General features: G+C 49.0%; 1 protein-coding gene across 1 annotated transcript in view; it reads right to left on the reverse strand.

Moving 5' to 3' along the window:
• Nucleotides 1-27,159, reverse strand: part of DNAAF3 (dynein axonemal assembly factor 3) — a 47,816-nt gene that overhangs the window by 19,090 nt on the left and 1,567 nt on the right. Inside the window, exons 3-5 of the mRNA XM_075327650.1 lie at nt 13,467-13,606; nt 12,112-12,205; nt 6,844-7,001 (exon numbers count right to left, since the gene is read on the reverse strand). Coding sequence (XP_075183765.1) covers nt 6,844-7,001; nt 12,112-12,205; nt 13,467-13,606 — 392 coding nt within the window. The remainder of the gene's footprint in view (nt 1-6,843; nt 7,002-12,111; nt 12,206-13,466; nt 13,607-27,159) is intronic.

Here is a 27,159-nt window from a genome sequence, read left to right on the forward strand (position 1 = left end):
GATGATATCCCGCACCCACTGATCGGAGACGTGTTGAAACCACGCGTCGCCAAAGTGGGAGAGCCTGCCACCGACTAAGGACGTTGCTGGCGCGGACAGATAGTCAAGAGGAGGCTGCCTTAGTGGCAGTAGCTCCTGCGGTCTTCTGTGGACGCGCTTTTGTGCGCCAGTTGGATTTTTGGTCCTTGGCTGAGTTAGTGGACGAGGCCGAGGGCTTAGAGGACGACCAGTTGGAGGAACGAAAGGAACGAAACCTCGACTGATTCCTACCCTGGACAGGTTTCCTGGTTTTGGTTTGTGGCATGGAAGTACTCTTCCCGCCAGTAGCTTCCTTAATAATTTCATCCAGCTGTTCACCGAACAGCCGGGACCCAGCAAAAGGGAGTCCAGCAAGGTACTTCTTTGAAGAAGCATCTGCCTTCCACTCTCGAAGCCACAAGATCCTGCGGATAGCGAGGGAATTAGCCGAAGCCACCGCAGTGCGGTGAGAAGCCTACAGCATGGCAGACATGGCATAGGATGAAAAAGCTGAAGCTTGGGAAGTTAAGGTAACCATTTCGGGCATAGATTCCCTGGCGAGGGAATGCATCCCCTCCAGAGAAGCAGAGATGGCTTTGAGAGCCCACACTGCTGCAAAAGTCGGGGAGAACGAGGCCCCTGCCGCCTCATATACAGATTTGGCCAGAAGGTCAACCTGGCGGTCAGTGGAATCCTTAAGAGAGGTGCCATCAGCCACTGATACAACGGTCCGGGCTGAGAGTCTAGACACTGGGGGGGGGGGGGGGTCTACCTTCGGTGAATGAGCCCACTCCTTGACCACCTCAGGTGGAAAGGGAAAACGGTCATCAGAACCACGCTTTGGGAAGCGTTTGTCAGGACAGGCCCTAGGCTTGGTCACAGCGGCCTGAAAACTGGAGTGGTTAAATAACACACTCTTTGTCCTCTTAGGCGAGGTAAACTGGTGCTTTTCTGCCACAGAGGGTTGTTCCTCTGATACTGGCGGATTGAGATCCAGTAGAGAATTAATGGACGCAATCAAATCACTAACATCTGAGTCACTTTCGGACAGATCAATGGGGCACATGGAGTTAGCCTCAGAGCCCCCTGTAAAGGCATCCTCCTCGTCCTGCGAGTCAGCTTCTGAAACAGAGCCGCGGGACGAGGAAGGAGAGGGAGCCCTGCGTCTCCTCTTAGAAGGACGGGGTCTGGGACCAGATGATGAATCCTCTGTGAGCTCCGGTCCTGAGAGAGCCCTAGCAGCAGAGGCACCCTGTGAAGGGGGCTGATGCATGTTCAGCAAAGTCCTGGACAGAAGTCCCATGGAGTCGGCAAAAGACTGGGAGATAGACCTAGATAAGGATTCTACCCAAGCCGGGGGTTCAGCCACAGGAGCCGGAGCAGCCTGAGAGACCACTGGGGGTGCGATTCCAGGCTGAGGCATCGTCAGGTTAGAGCAGGCATCACAATGTGGATAGGTGCTCGGTTAAGGCAGTAGGAGCTTACATGGAGTGCATACTGAATACAGCTTTGGAGCCTTGCTCCTCGTGTGAGACATGCTGCTGGAGTGGGGGCTCTGCCAGAATGACCCCCAGAGAGTATATACAGAGGTCCACAACCAGAGGTTGTGGCTTACCAGACTGCTGGAGCGGTGTTGTGTGCCCTCCAGATCCCAAAGCCCGGACCCCCCAAGCACCTCAGCAGGGATGCTGCAGACCAGTGCTGATCGCAGGGAAAACGCTGAGAAAATGGCCGCCGGAGCGAAGAGAGGGGACGGGACTTACTCTGGGAGTGGGATCTGGAGGGCCATAGAGACTTACAGGGGAGTAGACATGTACTCAGTGAGGAGTGTCCCTCCCCTGTGCAGAACGGCCGCTGGGCGGAGCCGCGCTGTCCCTCTGCATGAATGACATGCGAGGGCAGTGAAACCGAAACTAGGCCTCCGGCGAAGCCAGGGCCTAAATTTGAGCGGTGCGGCCGGCGCGCAGGCACCATCGGCGCGGTTCTCAGGCGACAGCCAGAGAACCCGCCGGAAATGTCATAAAAACACTCAGCACACTCTCCCACAACAATAAAGTACAGGGACCCCCAATATATAAACGTCTCGGGTACTTAGCTGCTGAGACGCAGGGTTCCAAGTCCCTGGGGATGAGTGCTCCGGTCCAGCAGGATCCTGAAGGGCTGCGGATGGAGACCGGTCTCCTGCCAAGCATGGAGAACCGTGCTGGCTCCCACTTCAAGCCAGAGCCCAGGAGGGATGGTGAAGGAGCACGGCATGTAAGGCTCCAGCCTTGGAATCAACCTTAACAGCACCGCCGACACAGTGGGGTGAGAAGGGACATGTCGGGGGTCCAGACTTGGACCCGCTTTTCTTCAAACTCTTTCCAAAAATAAAAAATCAGATGAGAATGCATGTGTGGATGTATGCCTCCTGAACACAAAGCGATAAACTGGCTAGATCTGGTTCTCCAGGGGGTGTATAAGCTCAGAGGGAGGAGCTACACTTTTGAGTGTAGTACTTTGTGTGTCCTCCGGAGGCAGAAGCTATACACCCATTGTCTGGGTCTCCCATAGGAACGATAAAGAAAACCTCTAAGTGTACCGCAGCTGCGGGTGCACTTAGTCCAGGGAGTTGTCCCCTCCCCCGCCACAAGTGGAATGCTCTGCAGGTGTCTGCAATCACAGCCCATGTGCATCCAGTCAGTGTGACCTTTGCTCCAGTTTCCCGTCAGGGAGCCAGTGTGCAGATTCTGATGCCTGCTGTGCCCGGTCACAGAACGTGTATCAACTCAGAGCCTGCCAGAGGGACTGAGGAATGCTCTGGAGAAAAAAAAACAAAAAAAAAAAAACAAAAAAAACGGAATTCTCACCTCAGCTCCTGTGGAGATGGCAGTCTGGTCACGCTGGTGCGGAGCGAATATCAACTCAGAGCCTGCAAGAGGGGCTGAGGAAGTTTTCATCTGCTCTGGAAAATCAGTGCCACGAGACCTGTCGTCCAGTGAGTAACAGCCCAGGATCCAGCGTCGCAGGAGGGGGTACGGGGAGGCAACACTCCGCGTTCCTGCCTGTTGATGGTTTTGGGAAATCTGTCCCCGAAGGAACCGTCGCCCTCTAAAAACAAAAAAAATCTTGCTGCAGTAGTCTGCAGAGATGTGCCTCATATAGACACTAAGATAAAACTGAAGTAGCCTGGCTGGGCCAGGTGGTGTATACTGCAAGGGAGGCGCTAACATCTTTGCATCTACTTCGTGTCCTCCTATGGATAGGCAGCATAACACCCATGGTCCTGTGTCCCCCAATGAGGCGTCAGAGAAATAATATATTTTATATATAATATAATATAATAAAATACAATAAAGTAAAAATATAAATATATATCAAATGTGTTAAAAAAAAACAAAAAAAAAAAACTTTCCTGGTTGACACCATCCACTATCCCCTCTCACAAGGAAACAATCCAAAGGATCTTCATTGATTGGTGTTATTTGAACATTGCAGCAATGCAATCAAATCAGTGACCCCTACAGATCATCCTCCAGCTGAATCATCCTCAGCCTCCGGCAGCAGCAATATCATCCTCCTCTTAAGGCTGGAGTCACATGACCATTACGAGAAAAGAAGGAGGGAAAAGAAAAAAAAACAAAAAAACAAAGAATTCGCAGCACTGGGGCACAACCATCAGACTGTTTGGGACATCCGGAGGACTGATTGTCTGAAGAGCTGAGCGCCGCCATGTGTCCGCATATGCCAACAGCAAAGCATCCTACACACCATTCATGTGTATTACTTTTCATCCATAGAGGAGGCGCACCCAAAATTTTACTTAAGGGCTCAGCCATAAATAAGGCATGAGATCTAAAATATCCTCCAAGAGCAAGTTCTCCAGATGATCCAGGGACAATATGGTCCTCATCATGTTGGAGAGCAAACCAACTTTGGAGCATTACACCAAAACACGAAGAAGTCACTCCTCACACGTCCGATCAATATGGAGTCAGTCATTTGATGACACCTATAACCTTCTTCAGCATTAAGCTGGGTTCATACATAGCGACAGCGACGTCACTGTTACGTCACCATTTTCTGTGACACAACAGCGACCTTGTAAGTCGCTGTTATGATCGCTGCTTAGCTGTCAAACAGCAGACGCAGCAGCGATCATAATGACGGGCGTCGCGGTGCTACATGTGCAGAGAGCAGGGAGCCGCGCACACTGCTTAGCGCTGGCTCCTTGCTCTCCTAGCTACAGTACACATCGGGTTAATTACCCGATGTGTACTGCAGCTACATGTGCAGAGAGCAGGAGCCGGCACTAGCAGCGAGTGCGGCGGACGCTGGTAACGAAGGTAAATATCGGGTAACCAGGGAAAGGGCTTCCCTTGGTTACCCGATGTTTACCCTGGTTACAGCTTACTGCAGCTGCCAGACGCCGGCTCCTGCTCCCTGCTCGCTTCATGTCGTCGCTCTCTCGCTGTCACACACAGCGATGTGTGCGTCAAAGCGGGAGAGCGACGACCAAAAAAAATGAAGCTGGACATTCAGCAACGACCGGCGACCTCACAGCAGGGGCCAGGTCGTTGCTGGATGTCCCACACAGCGACAGCGACGTCGCTGCAACGTCACAGAAAATGGTGACGTAGCAGCGACGTCGTCGTCGCTGTGTGTGACACCACCTTTAGTCTTAACTATTTTGCATGAAACGCTTTTAGGAAGGAAACAGTCTTGAACAAGTAAAGGTCCAGTCACACTAAGCAACTTACCAGCGATCCCAACAACGATAGGGATCGCTGGTAAGTTGCTAGGAGGTTGCTGGTGAGCTGTCACACTGCGACGCTCCAGCGATCCCACCAGCAACCTGACCTGGCAGGGATCGCTGGAGCGTGGCTACACGAGTTGCTGGTGAGCTCACCAACAACCAGTGACCAGCCCCCAGTCTCCTAGTTACAGCACACATCAGGTTAATTAACCCGATGTGTGCTGCAGCTAAATGTGCACAGAGCAGGGAGCAGCGCACACTGCTTAGCGCTGGCTCCTTGCTCTCCTAGTTACAGCACACATCGGGTTAATTGCCTGATGTGTGCTGCAGCTATCTGTGCACAGAGCAGGAGCCGGCAGCACAGGCAGTGAGAGCGGAGGAGGCTGGTATCAAAGGTAAATATCGGGTAACCAAGGACAGGGCTTCTTGGTTACCCGATGTTTACATTAGTTACCAGCCTCAGCAGAAGCTGGCTCCCTGCTCACTGCACATTTAGTTGTTGCTGTCTCGCTGTCACACACAGCGATCTGTGCTTCACAGCGGGACAGCAACAACTAAAAAATGGCCCAGGACATTCAGCAACAACCAACGACCTCACAGCAGGGGCCAGGTTGTTGCTGGATGTCACACACAGCAACATCGCTAGCAACGTCACAAAAGTTGTTCGTTACCAGCGATGTTGCTAGCGATGTTGCTTAGTGTGACGGGGCCTTAACACCCCATTTGGCACTGAGGAAAGCCTCTCTGGGCCAATCCTCTGAAGATGAAAGCTGAGTCTTTGGTAATAAAACTTATCTGGAGAGGCACAAACTAATCTGCAAGTGTGGAGCCATCACAATAGTGAGAAAGGAGCGGAGTGCGAGGAACAATGGAGGCAATCAATATATGCAAACGAATGCAAATTAACACAAAAGGCGAGCGATTATATTTAAACAATATACTTTCTTTAATTTTTGCTGAATTCTGATTGTTTTATTTGTGGGACATAATTTGGAGCTTTCTGCAGTAAACTAGAAGATATTAGGGGATAGGAAGCAGCATGAATAAAAAGAAATGTCTCCAAAGTTATCTTAAGGCCACAACATGGGTCTAATTTATGGTAGGGAGAAACATTATGCCATAGAATGAAAACAGAACTGAGTGCATATTTAATGAGCCTCTCTAAATCCATTGACACCTTTATATATTTTATCTGTTGCTGCATTTCAGATAATTTAGTGTTTTAAGTGACCTGAAAATGATGCATTTAAGTTCTCTGGGTGTGAATGTCACCTAGCTCCAACCTCTTAGCTCACCATCTGATTTCCATTGTCACACAGACAGTGAGCCATAAAAGAGGCTGCAGTTGGTCAAGGAAATAAAAATAGGGGAATAAGTAGCTTTTAAAGGACTAAAGGCCCAGTCACACACACACACACACACACACACACACACACACACACACACACACACACACACAAACGACTTACCAGCAATCCCGAAAACGATGCGACCTGATAGGGATCGCTGGTAAGTCGCTGGTGAGATGTCACACAGTCAGACCTTACCAACGATGCAGGTCACATTGGCGACCTGTATAACGATCTCAGCAGTCACTGTGACCCTGTCACACAGTGTCAAACACAGCGATGTGTCTTGCCCAGCAGGACATCGCCTTTGAAGAAAATGGCCTGGACCATTCTGCAATGACTAGAGATCTCACAGCAGGGGCCTGATCGCTGGTAGATTTCACACATGACGGGATCGCTAACGGGATCGCTACTGCGTCACAGAAACCGTGACTCAGCAGCGATCTCGTTATGTGTGACGGTACCTTTAGTCATGCATGAAAGCACTTAACACCTCATTTGCATTATAATGCTAAAATATCTGGAATGCAGCAACAGATAAGAGATATAAAAGGTGTTGATTGATTTAGATTTCAAAAACCTGCATTCCCACATATATGGTTTGGGAATGTTGATCTTACTGACAGTTTCCCTTTACGTTATCAAACACAATAAGAATGAGATTTTTTTTTTTTAATATACCCTCCCCATCTCAGAAGATGTGGTATAATCAGACCAGGCCCAGATTTACTATAGACCTACCTTAAGAGAAGCCATATCCAGCAGCGGGAGGATACTCTTCTGGTACTCGGGGTCTGTGACATATTTAATAAACCGCTCACATTTGTGCTGTAGATAAGCTGCAGTCTTACTACGGACTATGCTGTTTCCAAAAAGCTCAAGGAATAGGTCACATTTCTCTGAAAAGACAGGAATCAAAAAGGATTACATGTATTTTATAATGGAACACTAAACAGCTCAACTTGTAATACAGACAAATTTTGGCAAAGTTCACAACACGTGTCACCAATTCAAATTTTCTCAACCCCTCTCAGACATAATCGTGCATTTGATGTCAGGAGCGGGTGTATGGAGCTACACTGAGCACAATTATTGGGAGAGTATTTGAGCAAATATTTTTTATGCAGATTTTCCAATTCCAAGATGTATAAACCTCAATGGTTACTGGTTGAAAGCGATCAGGTGATGTCTTCACTAACTACTTGAAACTATAGAAGCTGCGCCCGTCAGATCAGTTGTTTCCGATTGAGGGATCCTCCGTCAGGAACAACTGATCTGACCGGGACGATCATAGAGAGCTAGAATTTGGTTGCAAATAGTCAACAAGCTCACAAAACATGCCTTGTGAAAAGGAAGATTTTTGTGTACTCACCGTAAAATCTTTTTCTCTGAGCTTTCATTAGGGGACACAGCAAAAAACTATGGCCCTGTGTCCTCCAACAAGGCGAGAGAAATAAGATGCACATTTATTGCCAAAGATTTGAGAAGAATCAAAACGTGAAGAGACCAGAAATCCATTATCCTCTAGTGCTGTCATATTACAGAACTGCAACTTCCCTGGTGGGTCCAGAAGAAGAAGGTATTCACTGCTCAAACACGGCCGAGGTAAGGAAGGCAGGAACACAACCACTGAGCAAGACACAGAAGTACAAGGCGTTCAGAAACATGCCTGAGGTGAGGAGGCTCCATCCTGACCACCAGTGAGCAAGACAGGAGTGTGGAGACACAGGGGTCAGTGGGTGCTCTCCTGTGGAGACACGGGGGTCAGAGGGTGCTCTCCTGTGGAGACACGGGGGTCAGAGGGTGCTCTCCTGTGGAGACACGGGGGTCAGAGGGTGCTCTCCTGTGGAGACACGGGGGTCAGAGGGTGCTCTCCTGTGGAGACACGGGGGTCAGAGGGTGCTCTCCTGTGGAGACACGGGGGTCAGAGGGTGCTCTCCTGTGGAGACACGGGGGTCAGAGGGTGCTCTCCTGTGGAGACACGGGGGTCAGAGGGTGCTCTCCTGTGGAGACACGGGGGTCAGAGGGTGCTCTCCTGTGGAGACACGGGGGTCAGAGGGTGCTCTCCTGTGGAGACACGGGGGTCAGAGGGTGCTCTCCTGTGGAGACACGGGGGTCAGAGGGTGCTCTCCTGTGGAGACACGGGGGTCAGAGGGTGCTCTCCTGTGGAGACACGGGGGTCAGAGGGTGCTCTCCTGTGGAGACACGGGGGTCAGAGGGTGCTCTCCTGTGGAGACACGGGGGTCAGAGGGTGCTCTCCTGTGGAGACACGGGGGTCAGAGGGTGCTCTCCTGTGGAGACACGGGGGTCAGAGGGTGCTCTCCTGTGGAGACACGGGGGTCAGAGGGTGCTCTCCTGTGGAGACACGGGGGTCAGAGGGTGCTCTCGTCCGCTGGCCCGGCCGCCTTTAGAAAGACAGCGTGGCTCAGGGCTCATCCAAACTGAACGCCGGCCTCCTTAACCATGGGCAGAACACTACTCAGACAACACAGGGTGAGGGAATCACGATATTAAGACTTTATTGGCTCCCCAAGCAATTAACAGCACATAACCAGCAAAACACACAAATGTAACAGCCAACAGAGTCTCACCCTTCCGCTGGCTCACCAGGGATTAGAATGTCCATGCCTCAGAGCTTCCAGGGCTAATTACTCCAATCCAGCAGCACCCCGCTTTCGGCAGGCACCCACCATGACTGGAATAATGCGGGATTTAGGAAGCTGGCTGAGGTCTGCAAAGTCTGTAGTCAGGTGACTGGATTGTCCCAAGCTGGATTCCTTCCTTAGGTAGTCCTTGATATCTCAGCCGAATCCTTGCATTCGATGGTGAAGTCCATGTAGTATTATAATCCAGGTTTGGTTATGGCTTGCCAAACAGATCCGCAGATCCTAGATTGGTATGTAGCAAGAGTCTACCCAGGCAATGGACAGTCCTCCTTCTTATACCCCTGAGCTCCCCATTCAGACCATTGGGGTCTTCACGATTGGTGGATAAGACTGGGCTCTTATTGGCTAGATTTCAAGCCGTATACAAAATATCCCTAGTAGTAATGGCCTCTGGCAGAGACAGCTAAGGCTGGTTTCACATCAGCGGTATTCTGCTGCACTGTCAAATTCGGCACAAATGCGGTACAGTTCAATACAGTTCACTGGCATCACGGCAAGCTCCGATCACAAGCTCCGGTCACATGACCGCATGTGATGGCTTGTGACCCGAGCTTGCCGCGATGCCTGTGAACTGTACTGCATTTGTGCCGGATCCGGCAGTGTGGAAGAAAACCGCTGATTTAAAACCAGCCTAAAAGGTACCGTCACACTAAGCGACGCTCCAGCGATCCCACCAGCAACCTGACCTGGCAGGGATCGCTGGAGCGTCGCTACATGGGCTGCTGGTGAGCTGTCAAACAGGCAGATCTCACCAGCAACCAGCGACGCGTGGAAGCGATGCTGCGCTTGGTAACTAAGGTAAATATCGTGTAACCAACCCGATATTTACCTTGGTTACCAGCGCACACCGCTTAGCGCTGGCTCCCTGCACTCCTAGCCAGAGTACACATGGGGTTAATTACCCGATGTGTAGCCTGGCTATGTGTTCAGGGAGCAGGGAGCCGGCACTGACAGCGTGAGAGCGGCGGACGCTGGTAACGAAGGTAAATATTGGGTAACCAAGGAAAGGGCTTCTTGGTTACCCGATATTTAAATTGGTTACCAGCGTCCACAGAAGCCGGCTCCTGCTGCCTGCACATTTAGTTGTTGCTGTCTCGCTGTCACACACAGCGATGTGTGCTTCACAGCGGGACAGCAACAACTAAAAAATGGCCCAGGACATTCAGCAGCAACCAGCGACCTCACAGCAGGGGCCAGGTTGTTGCTGGATGTCACACAACAAATCGCTAGCAACATCGCTGTTGCGTCACAAAAGTCGTGCCTCAGCAGCGATGTTGCTTAGTGAGATGTAGCCTTAAGTTACATCATATCTAGCAATACACATACAATGGGAGGTTCGCATAATTGATTTGTCTGGGTGTCTGACCTTCACTGGCCAAGGAAATTACATGAGTAAACAAGAACTTTAAAGGTCCAGTCACACTAAGCAACTTACCAGCGATCCCAACAACGATAGGGATCGCTGGTAAGTTGCTAGGAGGTTGCTGGTGAGATGTCACACTGCGACGCTCCAGCGATCCCACCAGCAACCTGACCTGGCAGGGATCACTGGAGCGTGGCTACACGAGTTGCTGGTGAGCTCACCAGCAACCAGTGACCAGCCCCCAGCCAGCAGCGCCGCGTGGAAGATGCTGCGCTTGGTAACTAAGATAAATATCGGGTAACCAACCCGATATTTACCTTGGTTACCAGCGCACGGAGCTACACGTGCAGAGAGCAGGGAGCAGCGCACACTGAGCGCTGGCTCCCTGCTCTCCTAGTTACAGCACACATTGGGTTAATTACCCGATGTGTCCTGCAGCTAAATGTGCACAGAGCAGGGAGCAGCGCACAATGCTTAGCGCTGGCTCCCTGCTCTCCTAGTTACAGCACACATCGGGTTAATTAACCCGATGTGTCCTGCAGCTACATGTGCACAGAGCAGGAGCCGGCAGCACAGGCAGTGAGAGCGGCGGAGGCTGGTAAAGGTAAATATCGGGTAACCAAGGACAGGGCTTCTTGGTTACCCGATGTTTACTGTGGTTACCAGCCTCCGCAGAAGCCGGCTCCTGCTGCCTGCACATTTAGTTGTTGCTGTCTCGCTGTCACACACAGCGATGTGTGCTTCACAGCGGGACAGCAACAACTAAAAAATGGCCCAGGACATTCAGCAACAACCAACGACCTCACAGCAGGGGCCAGGTTGTTGCTGGATGTCACACACAGCAACATCGCTAGCAACGTCACAAAAGTTGTTCGTTAGCAGCGATGTTGCTAGCGATGTTGCTTAGTGTGACGGGGCCTTAACACTAGACTCCTAAGAGTTTTGTAAAAACAATGAGGGGCTTATCCCCCATTTAAAGATAAACTTATGTCTGGCTGAATTTTAAGAAACTTAACCCATGCTAGGCACTGACATAGTCCATGTCGTCACAAGAAGTACAAGGTGTTCAGTGCTCAAAGACCTGGCTGAAGTATAGAAGGCTGAAATCGACCACCACTGAGCAAGACACAGAAGCAGCGGAATCAAGATTGGGCCAAGAAGGTTTTATGGGCTGATGAGATGAGCCTATAGCTGGACAGTAATAGGCACAGACCTCCCACTTTTTTACTCAGACACCAGCAGGGTTGAGGTGGGTACTGCTATGAGCTGGGATGATTTTCGAGTTGAAGATGGGACTCAAAAATCAACTGCCAAACCTTCTGCCAGTTTTAAGAAGACACTTTGTTGAAGCAGTGACGTAGGAAAGTCTTAATCTACCAAGAAAACCCTGCTTTTTCTGCAGGGCAATGCTCCATCACAGCAGTAACATCTCTTTTGCTAGTAAAGGTCCTACAGATTAAAGAATAATGACCCTATACCCTACTGAGAACATCTGGAGTCCTCTTCAATAGGGGACTAACTGACAAAATAGTCACCTCCCTGATCAGTATCGTGGGGAGGGCTGTGGTTGGCGAGACCCAAAAATTTGACAAACCGATTAAGAAACAGATTCCATGGATGGAGCTTATGACTTATTGAAAAGCTGGACGGTATTATTGGGCACTGATTTCTTTTAATGGACATTTCATTTTTGCACATTTTGAGCTTTGGTCTGCAAGGATTTGCCGGTTTCTAACCTGCTAATGGTGGTCATGTGACCAAAATTGAGAGATATGCATGTTCCCGGCCAGAACCCGACTAGTAGGTATTGCCAGGAACATGGATTGAGGACAGTAACGTGAAGTACACAGACACAATAGCCTAAACATCAAAATCAGGGGTCAAGAATACACCCCTATTAAGGGTTATACAACTAGATGTATATATAAAAATATGCAGATCACACAAATACACAGCAAGGTCCTTTCACAGCAATTTTACCTTGTAAACCCATTTGTTCTGGATTTTCCAGTGCTAATGTCAAAAATAATATTTGTCGAGCGAGAAGCTCCAGGTCACTCTCAATGATGAAGAACTAGAAAAGATTGAAAAATAACATTTATACAGGGATGTCATGCTCATTTTATAACACAAGAATAACTTAAGGATTGTATAGCCATTCTGACATTTATTTTCACAGTAAGTACACCAGTCTCATCAGGCTTTAAAAGGGTGAGGTCTGGCACTTTATAGATAGACGGCCTAGCTTTAGGCTACTTTTACACTTGCGTTCAGCGCAGTCCGTCACTATGGAGAATAGCGCAGTCCGTTAACGCACTGCGCTATTCTCCATAGACTTGTATGGACGACGCACTAACGCAAGTGTCAGCGTTGCATCCGCTGGATGACGCAGCGTCGTTATTTTGACGCTGCGCCGGGCGGATGGAACGCTGCATGTAACGTTTTTTTGAGCAGCGGAAACCTTTATTTTTCACTGCGCATGGTCTTTTTTTTTTTATTTAAAATCAAACTTTATTTTATTTCTCGGTGGCTGAACGTTCAGCTGAGCGCCCGGCCGCCGGCATGTGAGAGGGCTCGGCCGCCGGCTATTAAGAGTGATCAGCTGATCGTTCACAATAGTCGGCTGCCAGTACTGTAAAGAAAAAAAATAAATAAATGCTTTCCGTTATTTTGTACGATCCGTAGCATTGCGTTGTGCCACTATATGCAACGCATCCGTTGCATCCGTCACACAACGCAATGCTACGGAAGCCGTCCAACGCAAGTGTGAAACTAGCCTTAGAATAGTATATCTGATCCATGGGGATGCAGATGGATTAGAGTTGCACAGCATAGTGACCACGCCCGGGTACTGCACATCCAGCCAAAAAGGGAGGGAGCCAGCCAGCCAAAAAAAAAGGGAGGCAAGAAGACCAACACCAACATTCGCAAATACCTCCAATTAGCAATGTAATATGGATCTCTTGATATAGCCATGTCTTACCTCATGTGCAGGGCATTGCAGCTTAGGTATCCATGTTACAATCACAAAACTCACTATATGAGTTGACTGGACATTACCATGGATACCCAAGTTGCAATGCCCTGCACATGAGGTAAGAGACATGGCTATATCAGAACTATACTACATTTCTAATTAAGGCATTTGCGAATATTATTACACATACTACATATTGGGATAGGTTCTTTGAGATGGGAATACCCCTTTAAAAATTACTCAATTAGTTAGGCTGCCATCAGCAAACACTAGATTTTGTTTAGAGAGCAGAAAGCCCCTATACACAGACAAGAAAACGACAATGGGGCCAACAGTTTGCTGCACTATAGATGCTTACATTAAGCCTTCTCTGTGGCCATCGACGTGCCTGGCAAATGGTTTTTAGAAGATGTCTCCCATCGCCACAGCCCACCAGCAGAATATTCAGCTCTGGGATATCCTCAGGAGTCGATAAATGTTGAAGGGTATTCTGAAGACCTTAATGGAAGAAGAAATAAAGAGAATTTTGTTTACTTACCGTAAATTCTTTTTCTTATAGTTCCGTCATGGGAGACCCAGACCATGGGTGTATAGCTACTGCCTCCGGAGGACACAAAGTTACTACACTCAAAACGTGTAGCTCCTCCCTCCTAGCATATACACCCCCTGCTAGCCAGTCCTAGCCAGTTTAGTGCAAAAGCTGAAGGAGGACATCCACCCACAAGTAGAGATAGAGTAAAACCCGGAATAACCGGAGCCTCTGTCTAAAACAACAGCCGGTGAAGACACACGGAACAAGAAACTTGCCAACAGGCAATAGGGAGGGTGCTGGGTCTCCCATGACGGAACTATAAGAAAAAGAATTTACGGTAAGTAAACAAAATTCTCTTTTTCTTTATCGTTCCTATGGGAGACCCAGACCATGGGACGTCCCAAAGCAGTCCATGGGTGGGAATAAACAGACAACTGAGAAGCAGGAAAACCCAACTTCACAAATGGGCGACAGACACCTGAAAGATGCGTCTGCCGAAGCCCGCGTCTGCCAAAGCAAGAGCATGCCTTGGATAGAGCTTCGAAAACGTATGCAGACTAATTCGAGCTGCCGTCTGACAGACCTACTGAGCCGTAGCCTGAAAGCCGAAAAGGCACCGACAGGTCTGATCAAATGTGCTCTGATCCCCAGCGGGGAAGGCACTTGAGTACACTTGTAGGCCTCGGAAATGGCCGACCTAAGCTAACGAACAAGGGTCGGCTTAGATGCAGAGAGACCGCTATGCTGACTAGCAGTCAGTACTAGAGAAAGGTGCACCGCCTAATAACGGCGGTGCGAGACACCTAGATCCGGGGCGCCCGCACCAGATCCAGGATATGCAACGCTTTCTCAAGCGATGAAGAGGAGCCGGACAAAAGGAAGGCAGGAAAATTGCCCCGGATAAGGTGGAAGCAGTAACCACCTTAGGGAAAAAAGTCCGGAGTCGGACGGAGACCACCTTGTCTTGATGCAAAAGACCAAAAAAGGGGGCGACTCAGAGAGAGTGCAGCCAGAACTCCCTGGCAGGAAATTATAGCCACTAGAAAGACTACTTTCTGTGAAAGATGAAACAAAGAAACTTCCCTAAGAAGCGCAAAGGGGGGTTTCCGGGAACCGGGAGGACCGGATTAAGGTCCCAGGGCTCCATAGACCGCCGGAAAGGCGGAATGATGTGAGACGCGCCCTTAAAGGAGCGCACCGGAGCCAGCCGGACGATACGCCGCTGGCACATACCGACAGAACGGAGACCTGTCCCTTAATGAGGGATAGTCCTAGCTGTAGACCGGACTGTGGAAGGGACAGGAGGGTCGGCAAGGCTAAAAAGGTCCAAGGACACCTTGGAGCTCGAGTCATAGCGGAGATGACTTCAGGAAGGATACCAGAAGTCGCCAAGATCCAGGACTCAATAGCTACGCCGTCAATCCGAGAATCCAGAATTCTGACGGAAAAAACGGACCTTCTGAGAAAAGGTCTGGACGGACCGGAAGATGCCATGGCAATCCAACGGACAGAAAGAGCAGGTCAGGATACGAAGCCTGCCTGGGTCAGTCTGTAAGAGAATGACCCGACGGCCCCCTTCCCTGATCTTGTGCAGGGCTCTGGGCAAGAGGTAGAGACGAAGCTGGGATCAAACATGAACCAGTGTGTCTACCGCAAAACCTGAGGATTGTGGACCACGGTTGGACAGTTGAAATAATCTGCCCGCAGTTTTGACATCTAGGATGTGGGCTGCGGATACGGTGGACTAGGAGTCCCTTGTCCAGTGAAGAATGTTGAGGAGATTGCCAGGCGGCTGAGTGTCCCGATCTGGAAATTGATGTAGGAAAACGCTGTAACGTTATCCGACTGAACTCGAATGTGCCTAGCCGCCAACAGATGGTGAAGGCTTAGAGAGCTAGAATACAGCTCTGATTTCTAGCCCATTGATCTAGAGGGCTGATTCGGACAGAGTCCAAGCGCCCTGCGCTCCGCGGTGGAGATATAATGCTCCCAAGGCGGAAAGACCAGCACCCTGGTGAGAATCACCTGGGACGGGGCCAGGAAGGAGCGTCCCTGAGACAGAGTGGTCGAAACCACCCCTGAAAACGAGCCCCAGGTCAGTGGCAAAGCCACCACCCCGTGGAAGGAGGGAGTTCGCGTGTACAGCGGACAACATCCAGTCTCAGAGGGCACAGGAGAAACTGGGCAAGGAATCGCTTCCATTGACGCCACCGTCTGACCAGCACCTGTATTTGGTGTCTGATAGAACGACGTCGACCGCCAGCGGAGGGACTACTTATCGACTAAGAGCGGCTTCACAAGAGCCGACAGTCTCGAATTGCGTCCTTGAGAGCCTCTGGTTCGAAGTCAGAGTGGACTTGAACAGAATGACAAGCCACCCGAATAGGTTAGAGTGGCGAGAGTAAGCGAAGTACTCTGCTAAGAGTCTGCACTGGATGAAGGCCTGAGAAGAAGGCCGTCTAGGGCAAACGATCACTGTCAATCCCTAGGGGTGCAGGCCCCTAATCACAGCAGCCCCAATGAGAATACTCGAGGGGCCGTGGCCAACCCCAAGGGAAGAGCCACGAATTGGACCACTCTGATGGCAAAACGCAGTCAACGCTGGTGTGAAACTGCGATTGACCGTTGCAGAAAAGCATCTCTGATGCCGAAGGCTGCGAGGGAATCTCCTTGGGTTCTTGATTGATCCGGTGAAAAAAAAAAAAAAAAAACACACGGAACAAGACCGAGACTCCATGTGAAAACGCCACACCTGACCATGCTTGAAAAGCTAAAGATCCAGGTCGGAAGGCACCGCCCTCTTCGGGGACTAGAAATAGATTTAAACAAAAATCTCAGAACCGTTCCCAGTCGGGATTCGGTACAATTACTCCATTGGCCTGCAAGAAATGCCACGGCTTATGAGAAGGCGGCGGCCTTGGAGCCGGGAGGAGGTAACAGAAAAAATCTGTTTGGCGGGTGGACAGAACTCCATCTTGTAGCCATGGGAGATATAATCCCGCCCCCACTGAACGGAGACGTGTTAGAACCATACGTCGCCAAGTGGAGAGAGCCTGCCACCGACTAGGAGGAGGTTGGCGTGGCTAGATAGCTCGGAGGAAGCTGACTAAGTGGCAGCATCTCCTGCGGTCTTCTGAAGACGCAGCTTCAAGCCAATTGGTTCTATGAACCTAGGCCGAGCTAGAGGACGATCAGATGGATGAACGGAAACCACCGAAAACTCAACTGATTCCTGCCCTGGACAGGTTCCCTGGTTTAGGTTTGTGGCAAGGAAGAACACTCCCCACCAAGAGCTTCCTAAATTTCATCCAGTCGGTTCCGAAGAGACTGGTCCCACGAAAGGGGAGCCTAGCAAGGAACCTCTATAGAGGCATCTGTCTTCAATTTCCGAAGCCACAGGAGCCTGCGGATAGCGAGGAAAGTAGCGAAGACCACCGCCGTGCGGTGTCCAGCATGGCAGACCTGGCAGAGGATGAAAAGACTGAAGTCTGGAAGTTCAGGCAACCGTTTTGGGCATAGAGTCCCTGTGATGGAATGCATCTCCTCTGAGGAGCCGTCAGCCACCGACATAACGGTCCGGGCTGAGCCACCTGAGGTGAATGAGCCCACTTCTTGACCACTATTGGTGGACAGGGGAAACAGTCCTCAGAATCACGCTTCATGGGAAGCGACTGTCAGAGAGGACCCTGGGCTGGTCACAGGGGCCTGAAAACTGGAGTGGTTAAGGAACACACGTTGTGTTCACCTAGATAAGGTAACTCCGGCGGATTGAGGTCCAGTACAAAATTAATGTACGGTGGGATCCTTATAGAGGTGCCGTCAGCCACTGATACAACTATCCGGGCTGAAAGTCTAGACACCGGAGTGGCCACCCTTGGCAAATGAGTACACTCCTTGACCACCTTTGATGGGAGGGGGAGTCAGGCAGCAGAACCCCGCTGTGGGATCTGCAGGACAGGCTGCGGGCTTGGACGCCTGAAAACTGGAGTGGTTAAGGAACACACTCCTCGTCCTGTTAAAGGTATACTGATGCCTTTCTGCCAGCGGGGAATACTCCCCTGATACAGGCGGATGGAGGTCCAATACAAGTATAATGGACGCAATCCAATCATTCGCATCCGCGTCACCTACGGACGGATCAAAGTACCTAAAGTAACGTCCGAGCCCCTGGTAGAGACATCTTCCTCGTCCAGTGAGTCAGCTCGTAATCGGAGCTGCGGGACGGGGAGGATAGGGGACCCTGCGTCTCCCAGTCAGGAGGACGGGGTCTGTGAGGTTTGCTGAGCGAGCAGAAAACGCCCTGAGAAGGGGGCTGCATGCTCAGCAGATGCCGGGACAGGCCGACCCCTGGAAAAAAATTCCTCCAGGGGTCAGCCACCGAAACCGGAGCAGCTGGAGGGACCATGAATGAGCCTCCAAGTAGAGTGGATACTAAAAACAGCCTGCAGCCTCGCTCTGTGAGACATGCTGCAGAGGTGGGGGGCTATGTCTAGAATGTCTAGAATACCCAAGACAGGGGTCAGCCTGGGGAGACTCCAGGCAGAGGCACCACATAAGGACCATTACAGTGTGGGTCCGTGCCGGTTCAGGCAATATGAGTTTACATGCAGAACATGTAGTATACAGCCTTGGAGCTTTGCTCCTAGTGTGAGACATGCTGCTGAGGAGGTTCTATAATAAAGAATTAACTCCCTCAGAATGCCGTGATCGTGTATAAAAGTGCACAGCCAGAGGTTGTGACTTATCAGGCCGCTATTGTGAGTGCCCCCCCAGGTTCCAAGCCTGGATCCCCAGCCATATATCCACTCCCTCTGCTGCAGAGCAGCCAGCGCCGATCAGCATACTAAGAACGCTGAGAAAATGGCGCCAGAGTGAGGGGGGGGGGCGGGGGTTAACCTAGGAGCGGGAATCGGAGGGCTAAGGCATGTACAGGGGAGGGAATCATCTCCTAAAACGGAGTGTCGTCCCCTGTGCAGAGCGGCCGGCGGGCGGCGCTGCAGTGTCCCCTTGCATGAGTAACATGCAGGGGAACAAAACGAAACTAGGCCGCGGCTGAAGCCGGGGCCTAGAGTTATACATGCGGCCGAAAATCAGGCATCATCGGCGCGGTACTCAGTAAAAACTGAGAAACCGGCCGGAAAAACTGTAAAAAGCAGCATTATCAACATAAATCACTGTCCCCTCAATAAATCCACATTGTAGAAGGACCCTTGAACAACGTCTCTATACTTAGCTTTGAGACGCAGGGTCCAGTCCCTGGTGGGGTGGGGGTCCAGTGCTCCGTCCAGCAGGGTCCTGCCAAAGGGCTGCGGATGGAGGCCGGTCTCCTGCAAGGCAGTGAGAACCGTGTTGGCTCTAACTTCAAGCCAGAGCCCCTAAGGGATGGTGAAGGAGCGCGGCATGAAGGGATTTCTGCCCTGAAGTCAACCTTAACAGCACTGCCGCCAGGGGGGTGTGAAGGGACATGCCGGGGGTCCAGTGGACCCGCTTTTCTTCCATATCTTTAGAAAAAATGAAAAATCAAAAAAGGATGCATGTGTGTGTGTGATCCTCCTGACACAAAGCATGAAACTGGCTAGGACTGGCTAGCAGGGGGTGTATATGCTAGGAGGGAGGAGCTACACGTTTTGAGTGTAGTAACTTTGTGTGTCCTCCGGAGGCAGTAGCTATACACCCATGGTCTGGGTCTCCCATAGGAACGATAAAGAAAATTGGGTTTTAGCTGTCCAGAAGGTATCAAAAAAAAAAAAAAAAAAAATGCAGTAATACATGATCTGGGAGGTGGCTACCTCCCTGTATACATAGAGCGAAACGGGAACACATTACATAAAAAAAATTTAAGGTTTCCCAAAAGAAACATTTTACCCATCCCTGAGGTAAGTGTGCTACATATAACACCTGTACTGCTAGGATATGACCACGTTCACATTGGGTCAGTGCACTTAGCAAAACTATACATCTCTCCTGATACGGATTCCCATTAGCGGGAATCCGAGGACGAGAATGGCTGACAAATGCCCAGGCACTCATCTAGCCTGTAGCCAATCCAGGATGTATACCTTCTGAGTAGAGCTGGTGTGAATCCATTGATACAACCTGGTCCAGAGGCCACAACCAAAATCTCTGGCTGCTCAACAACTTAAGCCGGTTTAACACAGCCGGCATTTTCCCGCTTTGCCGGATCCGGCACACTTCAGTACAGTGCAATACAGTACAATGGCATCGCGGCAACCTCCGATCACATGCTGTCATGTGACCGGAGCTTACCGTGATGCCATTGTACTGTATTGAACTGTGCTGGATCCGGCAAAGCGGCAAAATGCCGGATGTGTGAAACCGGCCTTACCAGACGCCAGGCCACCGGATGATAAGAAGTGGTTCCTCTGGCTCCCGTAGAGTGGCCAGAGATTACGGTCACAGTCAGTGGGTTGATATCAACACTACATCTGAGTACGTGCCCGATGGTGTTGACAAACACACTGTGCAGCTAGCCAAAAGCCACCACACATTAGCTAGCGATCCTTTGAAAGATCAATGGGTGAACTGTCCCTAAACTTTCCAAATGCAGGAATGTTCCTGCATTTGGAAAGTTTGGAAACAGTTCACCCAATGATCCAGGAGTCTCATGCCAGGCACAGATTACGATGTAGTGGACAATTTCAGATCTACAGGTTCATGAGCACTAGACTTTGGCAGCAGTTACCATAATATGGGAAGTTTCAATGTAATATTCAATGGAGCATTTCAAGAGGGGAAATGCTAAAACCTGGAATTTTAGGAAAGCTGATTTCAACAAATCAAGGGAAAATCTTAGTTGTGTAGATTGGTGTCTCCTGTTACCATGACATTGGGACAAACAAAAATGGGGCATGTTTAACCTCATAACGACGGCCGTACGACTTAAAGCGGCGGCAAAACAGGGTACTTATTCTGTTCCGCCGCTTTAAAGCGGCGGCCCGAAAAAACCCTGTAGCGCCCCCCAGCGACCGAAAATCTCAGGGGTTTCAGCTACCGGGGGTAGCTGAGACCCCCCAGATTATGAATCGGGGTGTTTTTTTTGGACCCCGATAATGTGATCGCCAGTATACACCGCATACCGACGAACACATGAAAAAAAAATAAATGGCCGGTAAAACTGATTTCTTTTTCATCTGACATGATCAAACATGTCAGATGAGAAAGAAATATAAATTCCTAGTGCCCCCAAAGCCCCCGGTACCGGAGAGTCCCCCCCACCACCCCTACCCCCCCTCCGGAGCAGTCAAAATGGCGCCGAAGCGCACAGAAAACTGCCGCCGCCGCCTCTGCAGTCATTTCCCTCCGATCTGAAATGATGAAACATTTCAGATCGGAGGGAAATGTCCTCCCCCTGACCCCTCCTCCGGTCCACCGGAGCCCCTCCGGTTCTCTAGAGCGCTCCCCCTCCGGAGCATGCAAGATTGCGGCGCGCAGCGCACAGCCGCATTCATCCTGCTCTTTTTGCCGCATGTGACACGTCACATGTGGCAGAAAAGTCGTCCCCAGGTCCCCCGGTCAGCCCCGTTACCTGGCTGCTGCTCTGTCCCCGCGATCACTCCGTCTCCTAGAAAGCTGGCGGCGCATGCGCAGACAGCGGCTGTCAGCTGGATCCTTGCAAGCAGGGACGCGGACCTCGCTGCTGCGCTGTGGACCAGGGGAGAGAGTACAGTAATCTGCAGCCACACTCCTCACATGGAGAGCCTGCTGTTCTAGAAAATGGGGGGGGGTACGTTCTGTGAGCGTGCCCCTCATTCTGGAATGAGGTTACTGCAGGTCACTCTGCCCTAGGTTGGACCGGGGCAGTGTGAGTGCAGTATTCTCAGATTACTGCACCCACACTGCTCATGGAGAGCTTGCTTTTCCAGAAAATGGGGGATACGTTCCCTGAACGTGTACCCCATATTCTAGAAGGTCCAGAGTCGCAGAGGGACCTCCAAAATGGATTACAGCGACCGAAATTTATTTATTTTCAATAAATTGGTGAAAAAGGAATGTTTCGGGGAGTTTTTTTTCTCAAATAAATTTTGTGTTTATTTTTTTCTATTACTGACTGGGTTAGTGATGTCGGGTATCTGTTTAGATGCCGTGACATCACTAACCCCAGGGCTTGATGCCAGGTGACATTACAGCTGGTATCAACCCCGTATATTACCCAGTTTGCCACCGCACCAGGGCGCGGGATGAGCTGGAGCGAAGCGCCAGGATTGGCGCATCTAATGGATGCGCCACTTCTGGGGCGGCTGCGGCCTGCTATTTTTAGGCTGGGAAGAGTCCAATAACCATGGCGATTCCCACCCTGAGAATACCAGACCCCAGCTGTCCGCTTCACCTTGGCTGGTGATCTAATTTGGGGGGGGGGACCCCACGTTTTTTAAAAAAAAAAAAAAAAAACAAACGCCTGGGGAGCCCTCCAAATTGATCACCAGCCAAGGTGAAGCTGTCAGCTGTGGTTTGCAGGCTACAGCTGTCTGCTTTACCCTAGCTGGCTATCAAAAATAGGGGGGACCCCACGTCATTTATTTTCACTATTAATTTTTTGGGGGGCTAAATACAAGGTTAGGCACCCTTTAGTGCCACATGAAAGGCACTAAAGGGCGCCAGCTTAGAATATGCAGGGGGGGGGGGGGGGGGGTGGAACGTTATATATGTTTGACATTATCCATTCATTCATTGTAGCATTTTAGGCTATGTGCCCACAATCAGGGTTTGCAGCGTGTTCTGGGAGCAGAGTGTTTTCCCTGCGTCCATAACGCTGCGTTGTGCAGTAGAAGCACAGTGGAAGGATTTTTAGAAATCCTATGCCCAATGTGCTTCTTTTCTCCGCAGCATAAACAGACCTGTGGTGCAGCTTCCCGAGCCTCAGCATGTCAATTTATGCTGCGGAGATGAGTGTTCTCTGCAGGTAGCATAGAGCTCCACAGCAGCCTGAACCCAAATCGTGGGCATGGGCAGCTGCGTTCTCCCATGGACAACACTCACATCTCTGCAGGAAGGCTGACACTGTGTACTAGACGCCGTGTCGCTGGATCATGGCCACATAGCCTAAAAGTGAGACATTTGTTGCTACAGCAACATTTTTGTGAAGTACCTGTGGATTCAAAATGCTTCCTATACTCCTGAATAAAATCCAGTTTCCAAAATGGGGTCACTTGTGGGGGGTTTCTGCTGTATAGGTACCCAAGGGGCCCTGCTAATGTGACATGGTGCCCACAATTTATTTCAACTTTTCCAGAATTCAAATGGTGCTCCTTCCATTCCAAGCCCTCCCATTTACCCAAACAGAGGTTTTTGGCCACATGTGGGGTATCCCTGTGCTCATAAGACATTGGATAACCTGTGGGGTCCACGGTTTGTTGTTGCCTCTTGAAAAAGTAAGAAATATGATGCTAAAGCAACATTTGTGTGGAAAAAAAAAAAAAAAAAAAAAAATGAAGATTTTCAATATGGCAACCTAAGCTTATCAAATTCTGTGAAGTACTCTTGGATTCAAACTGCTCACTATACACCTAGATAAAAGCCTTGAGGTGTCTTGTTTCCAGAATGGGGTCACTTGTGCAGGACCGCCACTGTTTAGGCACCTTAGGGGGCTTTCCAAATGCAACATAGCGTCCGCTAATGATTCCAGCCAATTGTGCAGTCAAATGGCGCTCCTTCCCTTCCAAGCCCTGCTGTGCACCCAAACAGTTGATTTTCATCACACATAAGGTATCTGCATACTAAGGAGAAATTGCACAATAAATTTTATGCTGAATTTTTTCCTTTTGCACTTGTAAAAAAAAAAAGCTACATGGTTGAAGTAACAATTTTGTGGTAAAAATGTATTTTTTTATTTTCACAGCTCAACATTATAAACTTCTGTGAAGCACCTGAGGGTTCAGGGTACTCACCAAACATCTAGATAAATTCCTTCAGGGGTCTATTTTCCAAAATGGGGCCACATGTTGAGGAGCTTCACTGTATAGGTATAGGAGGGGCTCTCCAAATGCAACATGGCGTCCACTATTGATTCCAGCCAATTTTGCAGTCAAATGGCGCTCCTTCCCTTCCGAGCCCTGTCATGCGCCCAAACAGTTGATTTCCACCACATATAAGCCATCGCCAAACTCAGGAGAAATTGCACAATAAATGTTATGCTGAATTTTTTCCTTTTACTCTTGTAAAAAAAAAAGCTACCTGGTTGAAATAACAATTTTGTGGTAAAATTTTTTTTTTTTTTTTCATGGCTCAACATTATAAAATTCTGTGAAGCACCTGAGGGTTCAGGGTACTCACCAAACATCTAGATAATTTCCTTGAGGGGCCTAGTTTCCAAAATGGGGTCACTTGTGCGGGGTTTCTGCTGTTTAGGTACCTTAGGGGACCTCCAAATGCGACATGGTGTCTGCAATCTTTTTCAGACAAATTTCCTTTCCAAAATTCAAATATTGTTCCTTCCGTTCCAAGCCCTCCCATTTGTCCAAACAAAGGTTTCAGACCACATGTGAGGTATCACCGCGCTCATAAAAAGTGGGTAACAAACCTTGAGGTCAAATTTTTGGAATTATCTCTTGAAAAAGTGAGAAAATTGATGCTAAAGCAACATTTGAGAAAATTATTAAAATTTTCAATATGACAACGCAACGGTAACAAAATCTGTGAAGTAACTGTGGATCTAAAATGCTCACTATACCCCTAGATAGAAGCCTTGAGGGGTCTAGTTTCCAAAATGGCGTCACTTGTGAGGGGGTTTCTTCTGTTTAGGTACCTTAGCAGACCTGTAAATGCAACATGGTGCCCGCAATCTATTTCAGCCAAATTTGCTTTCCAAAATTCAAATATTGCTCCTTCAGTTCCGAGCCCTCCCATTTGTCCAAACAGAGGTTTCTGACCACATGTGGGGTATCGGCGCGCTCATAAGAAAGTGGGGAACAAGTTTTGGGGTCCATTTTGTTGTGTTATTTCTTCTAAAAGTGAATAAATTTGGGTTAGAGCAACATTTTTAGGTAAAATTTAATTTTTGCCTTTTTTCATTCCACATTGCTTTTGTTCATGTGAAGCACCTGAAGGGTTAATAAACTTCTTGAATGTGGTTTTGAGTACTTTGGGGGGGGGGTGCAGTTTTTAGAATGGTGTCACTTTTGGGTATTTTCTGTCATCTAGGCCTATTGAAGTCACTTCAAATGTGATGTGGTCCCTAAAAAAATGGTTTTGTAAATTTTGATGTAAAAAATGAGAAATCGCTGATAAACTTTGAACCCCTCTAACTTCCTAACAAAAAAAAAAATTTTTTTTCCAAAATTGTGCTTGTGTAAAGTAGACATATGGGAAATGTTATTTATTAACTATTTTGTGTCACAGAAATCTCTGGTTTAACGGTATAAAAATTCAAAAGTTGAAAATTGCTACATTTTCAAATTTTTTGCCAAAATTCAATTTTTTTCATAAATAAACGCAAAAAATAGGGTCCTAAATTTGGTACTAACATGAAGTCCAATATGTGACGAAAAAACAATCTCAAAATCACCAGGATCCGTTGAAGCGTTCCAGATTTATAACCTCATGAAGTGACACTGGTCAGAAGTGCAAAATTTGGTCTGGTCATTAAGGTGAAAATTAGCTCCGTCACTAAAGGGTTAAAAGGATATAGTACTGGAATCCTGTAGAAAACTTATACCCTGTGGTAATGAAATGTACAGGAAAAGAAATAAACCACTATGGATAAAAGAGATTACACTTTGTACTAAGACAAAACCAAAAGGTATTCAAAATCTTAAAGGCTGAGAACACATAGCATTTCAGGAGTATAAAGCTATCAGTAGGAAATGTAAGAAAGAAATCAAGAAAGCAAAATTAAACTACTGAAAACACAGATCACCAGTGATATTAAAATAAATGCCAATTTTTTTCTTTTTAGAAATACATCGATGCCAAAAAGAAAAGAAATGGTATTGGCCTCTTTAAAGATGAGAATTATAGAGGACAAAGAAAAGGCTGAGATATTAAACAGGCACTTAATCTGTATTCACCAAGGAACTGACTGTTCCAGGGATCATTCAAGAAGGCAAATAAAAAAAATATATATATATCAATGTCCCCCCTGATATACGGTAACTAATTTTACAGAAGAAGTATGCCTGCGTATGAGTAAAAAACATTTACCAATCCCCCGGACCAGATGGCATTCATCCATGATATTGTGGGAATTGACCTCAGTAATTGACAGTATGTTGTATCTCATCTTCTTAAAGGGAACCTGTCAGCAGAAATTTCCCCCAAAACCTAAAAGCTTCCCCCTCTGCAGCTCCTGGGCTGCATTCTAGAAAGGTCCCTGTTATTATTGTGCCCCATGTGAGACCAAAATAAAGACTTTATAAAGTGGTACCTTTTTGTATTTAGATAGTGTAAATGTGACACGGGGGCGGGCTCTCTGGTGTCCGTTATTCTGCCTCCTGGTCCTGTATGCCGCCCCCATCGCTCCTTTCCATAGCTGATGCACCGCCCACTGCTCCAGCCATCCCTGCACATGCCCAGTGCCAGTCTCACGGGACTGAGCAGTGTGACCGCTGGTGACGTGTGTGCAGGCAAGTGATTATGGGCGGGGCTGTGATTGTTATCAGCAAGTACCCGCCCATAATCCCGTGAGCGCGCAAACCTCACCAGCGGTCACACTGTGCTCAGGGTAGTGCTAGACTGTATGGGCTGCTTCCAGGGATGACGTCCCTTTTGTCACGTGATAGTATTTTGAACACGCCCCTATCACGTGACAAAAGGGACGTCATCCCTGGAAGCAGCCCATACAGTCTAGCACTACCCCGAGCACAGTGTGACCGCTGGTGAGGTTTGCGCGCTCACGGGATTATGGGCGGGTACTTGCTGATAACAGTCACAGCCCCGCCCATAATCACTTGCCTGCACACACGTCACCAGCGGTCACACTGCTCAGTCCCGTGAAACTGGCACTGGACATGCGCGGGGATGGCTGGAGCAGTGGGCGGTGCATCAGATATGGAAAGGAGCGATGGGGGCGGCATACATGACCAGGAGGCAGAATAACGGGCGCCAGAGAGCCCGCCCCCATGTCACATTTACAGTATCTGAATACAAAAAGGTACCACTTTATAAAGGCTTTATTTTGGTCTCACATGGGGCACAATAATAACAGGGACCTTTCTAGAAGGCAGCCCAGGAGCTGCAGAGGGGGAAGCTTTTAGGTTTTGGGCGAAATTTCTGCTGACAGGTTCCCTTTAAACTCTCTTGTAACAGGGTTGGTGCCTCAGGATTGGAGGATTGCTTATGTGGTACCGATATTTAAGAAAGGTAAGGGTGGATGTAGGCAATGTCAAGTAAATCTGACATCTGGGGGTGCAAAGTTTGAGGACATTGCAAAACATGACATGCAAATATATATTGTAGAGAATATAACTGACAACCATCATGGATTCATGAAAGATAAGTCGTGTCTAACCAACCTGTTGGGGTTCTATGAGGGGGTAAGTGCAAACCTGGATATTGGTAATGCAGC

The sequence above is a fragment of the Anomaloglossus baeobatrachus genome, chromosome 11 (assembly GCF_048569485.1).
Source record: "Anomaloglossus baeobatrachus isolate aAnoBae1 chromosome 11, aAnoBae1.hap1, whole genome shotgun sequence".
Classification (NCBI taxonomy): Eukaryota; Metazoa; Chordata; class Amphibia; order Anura; family Aromobatidae; genus Anomaloglossus; species Anomaloglossus baeobatrachus.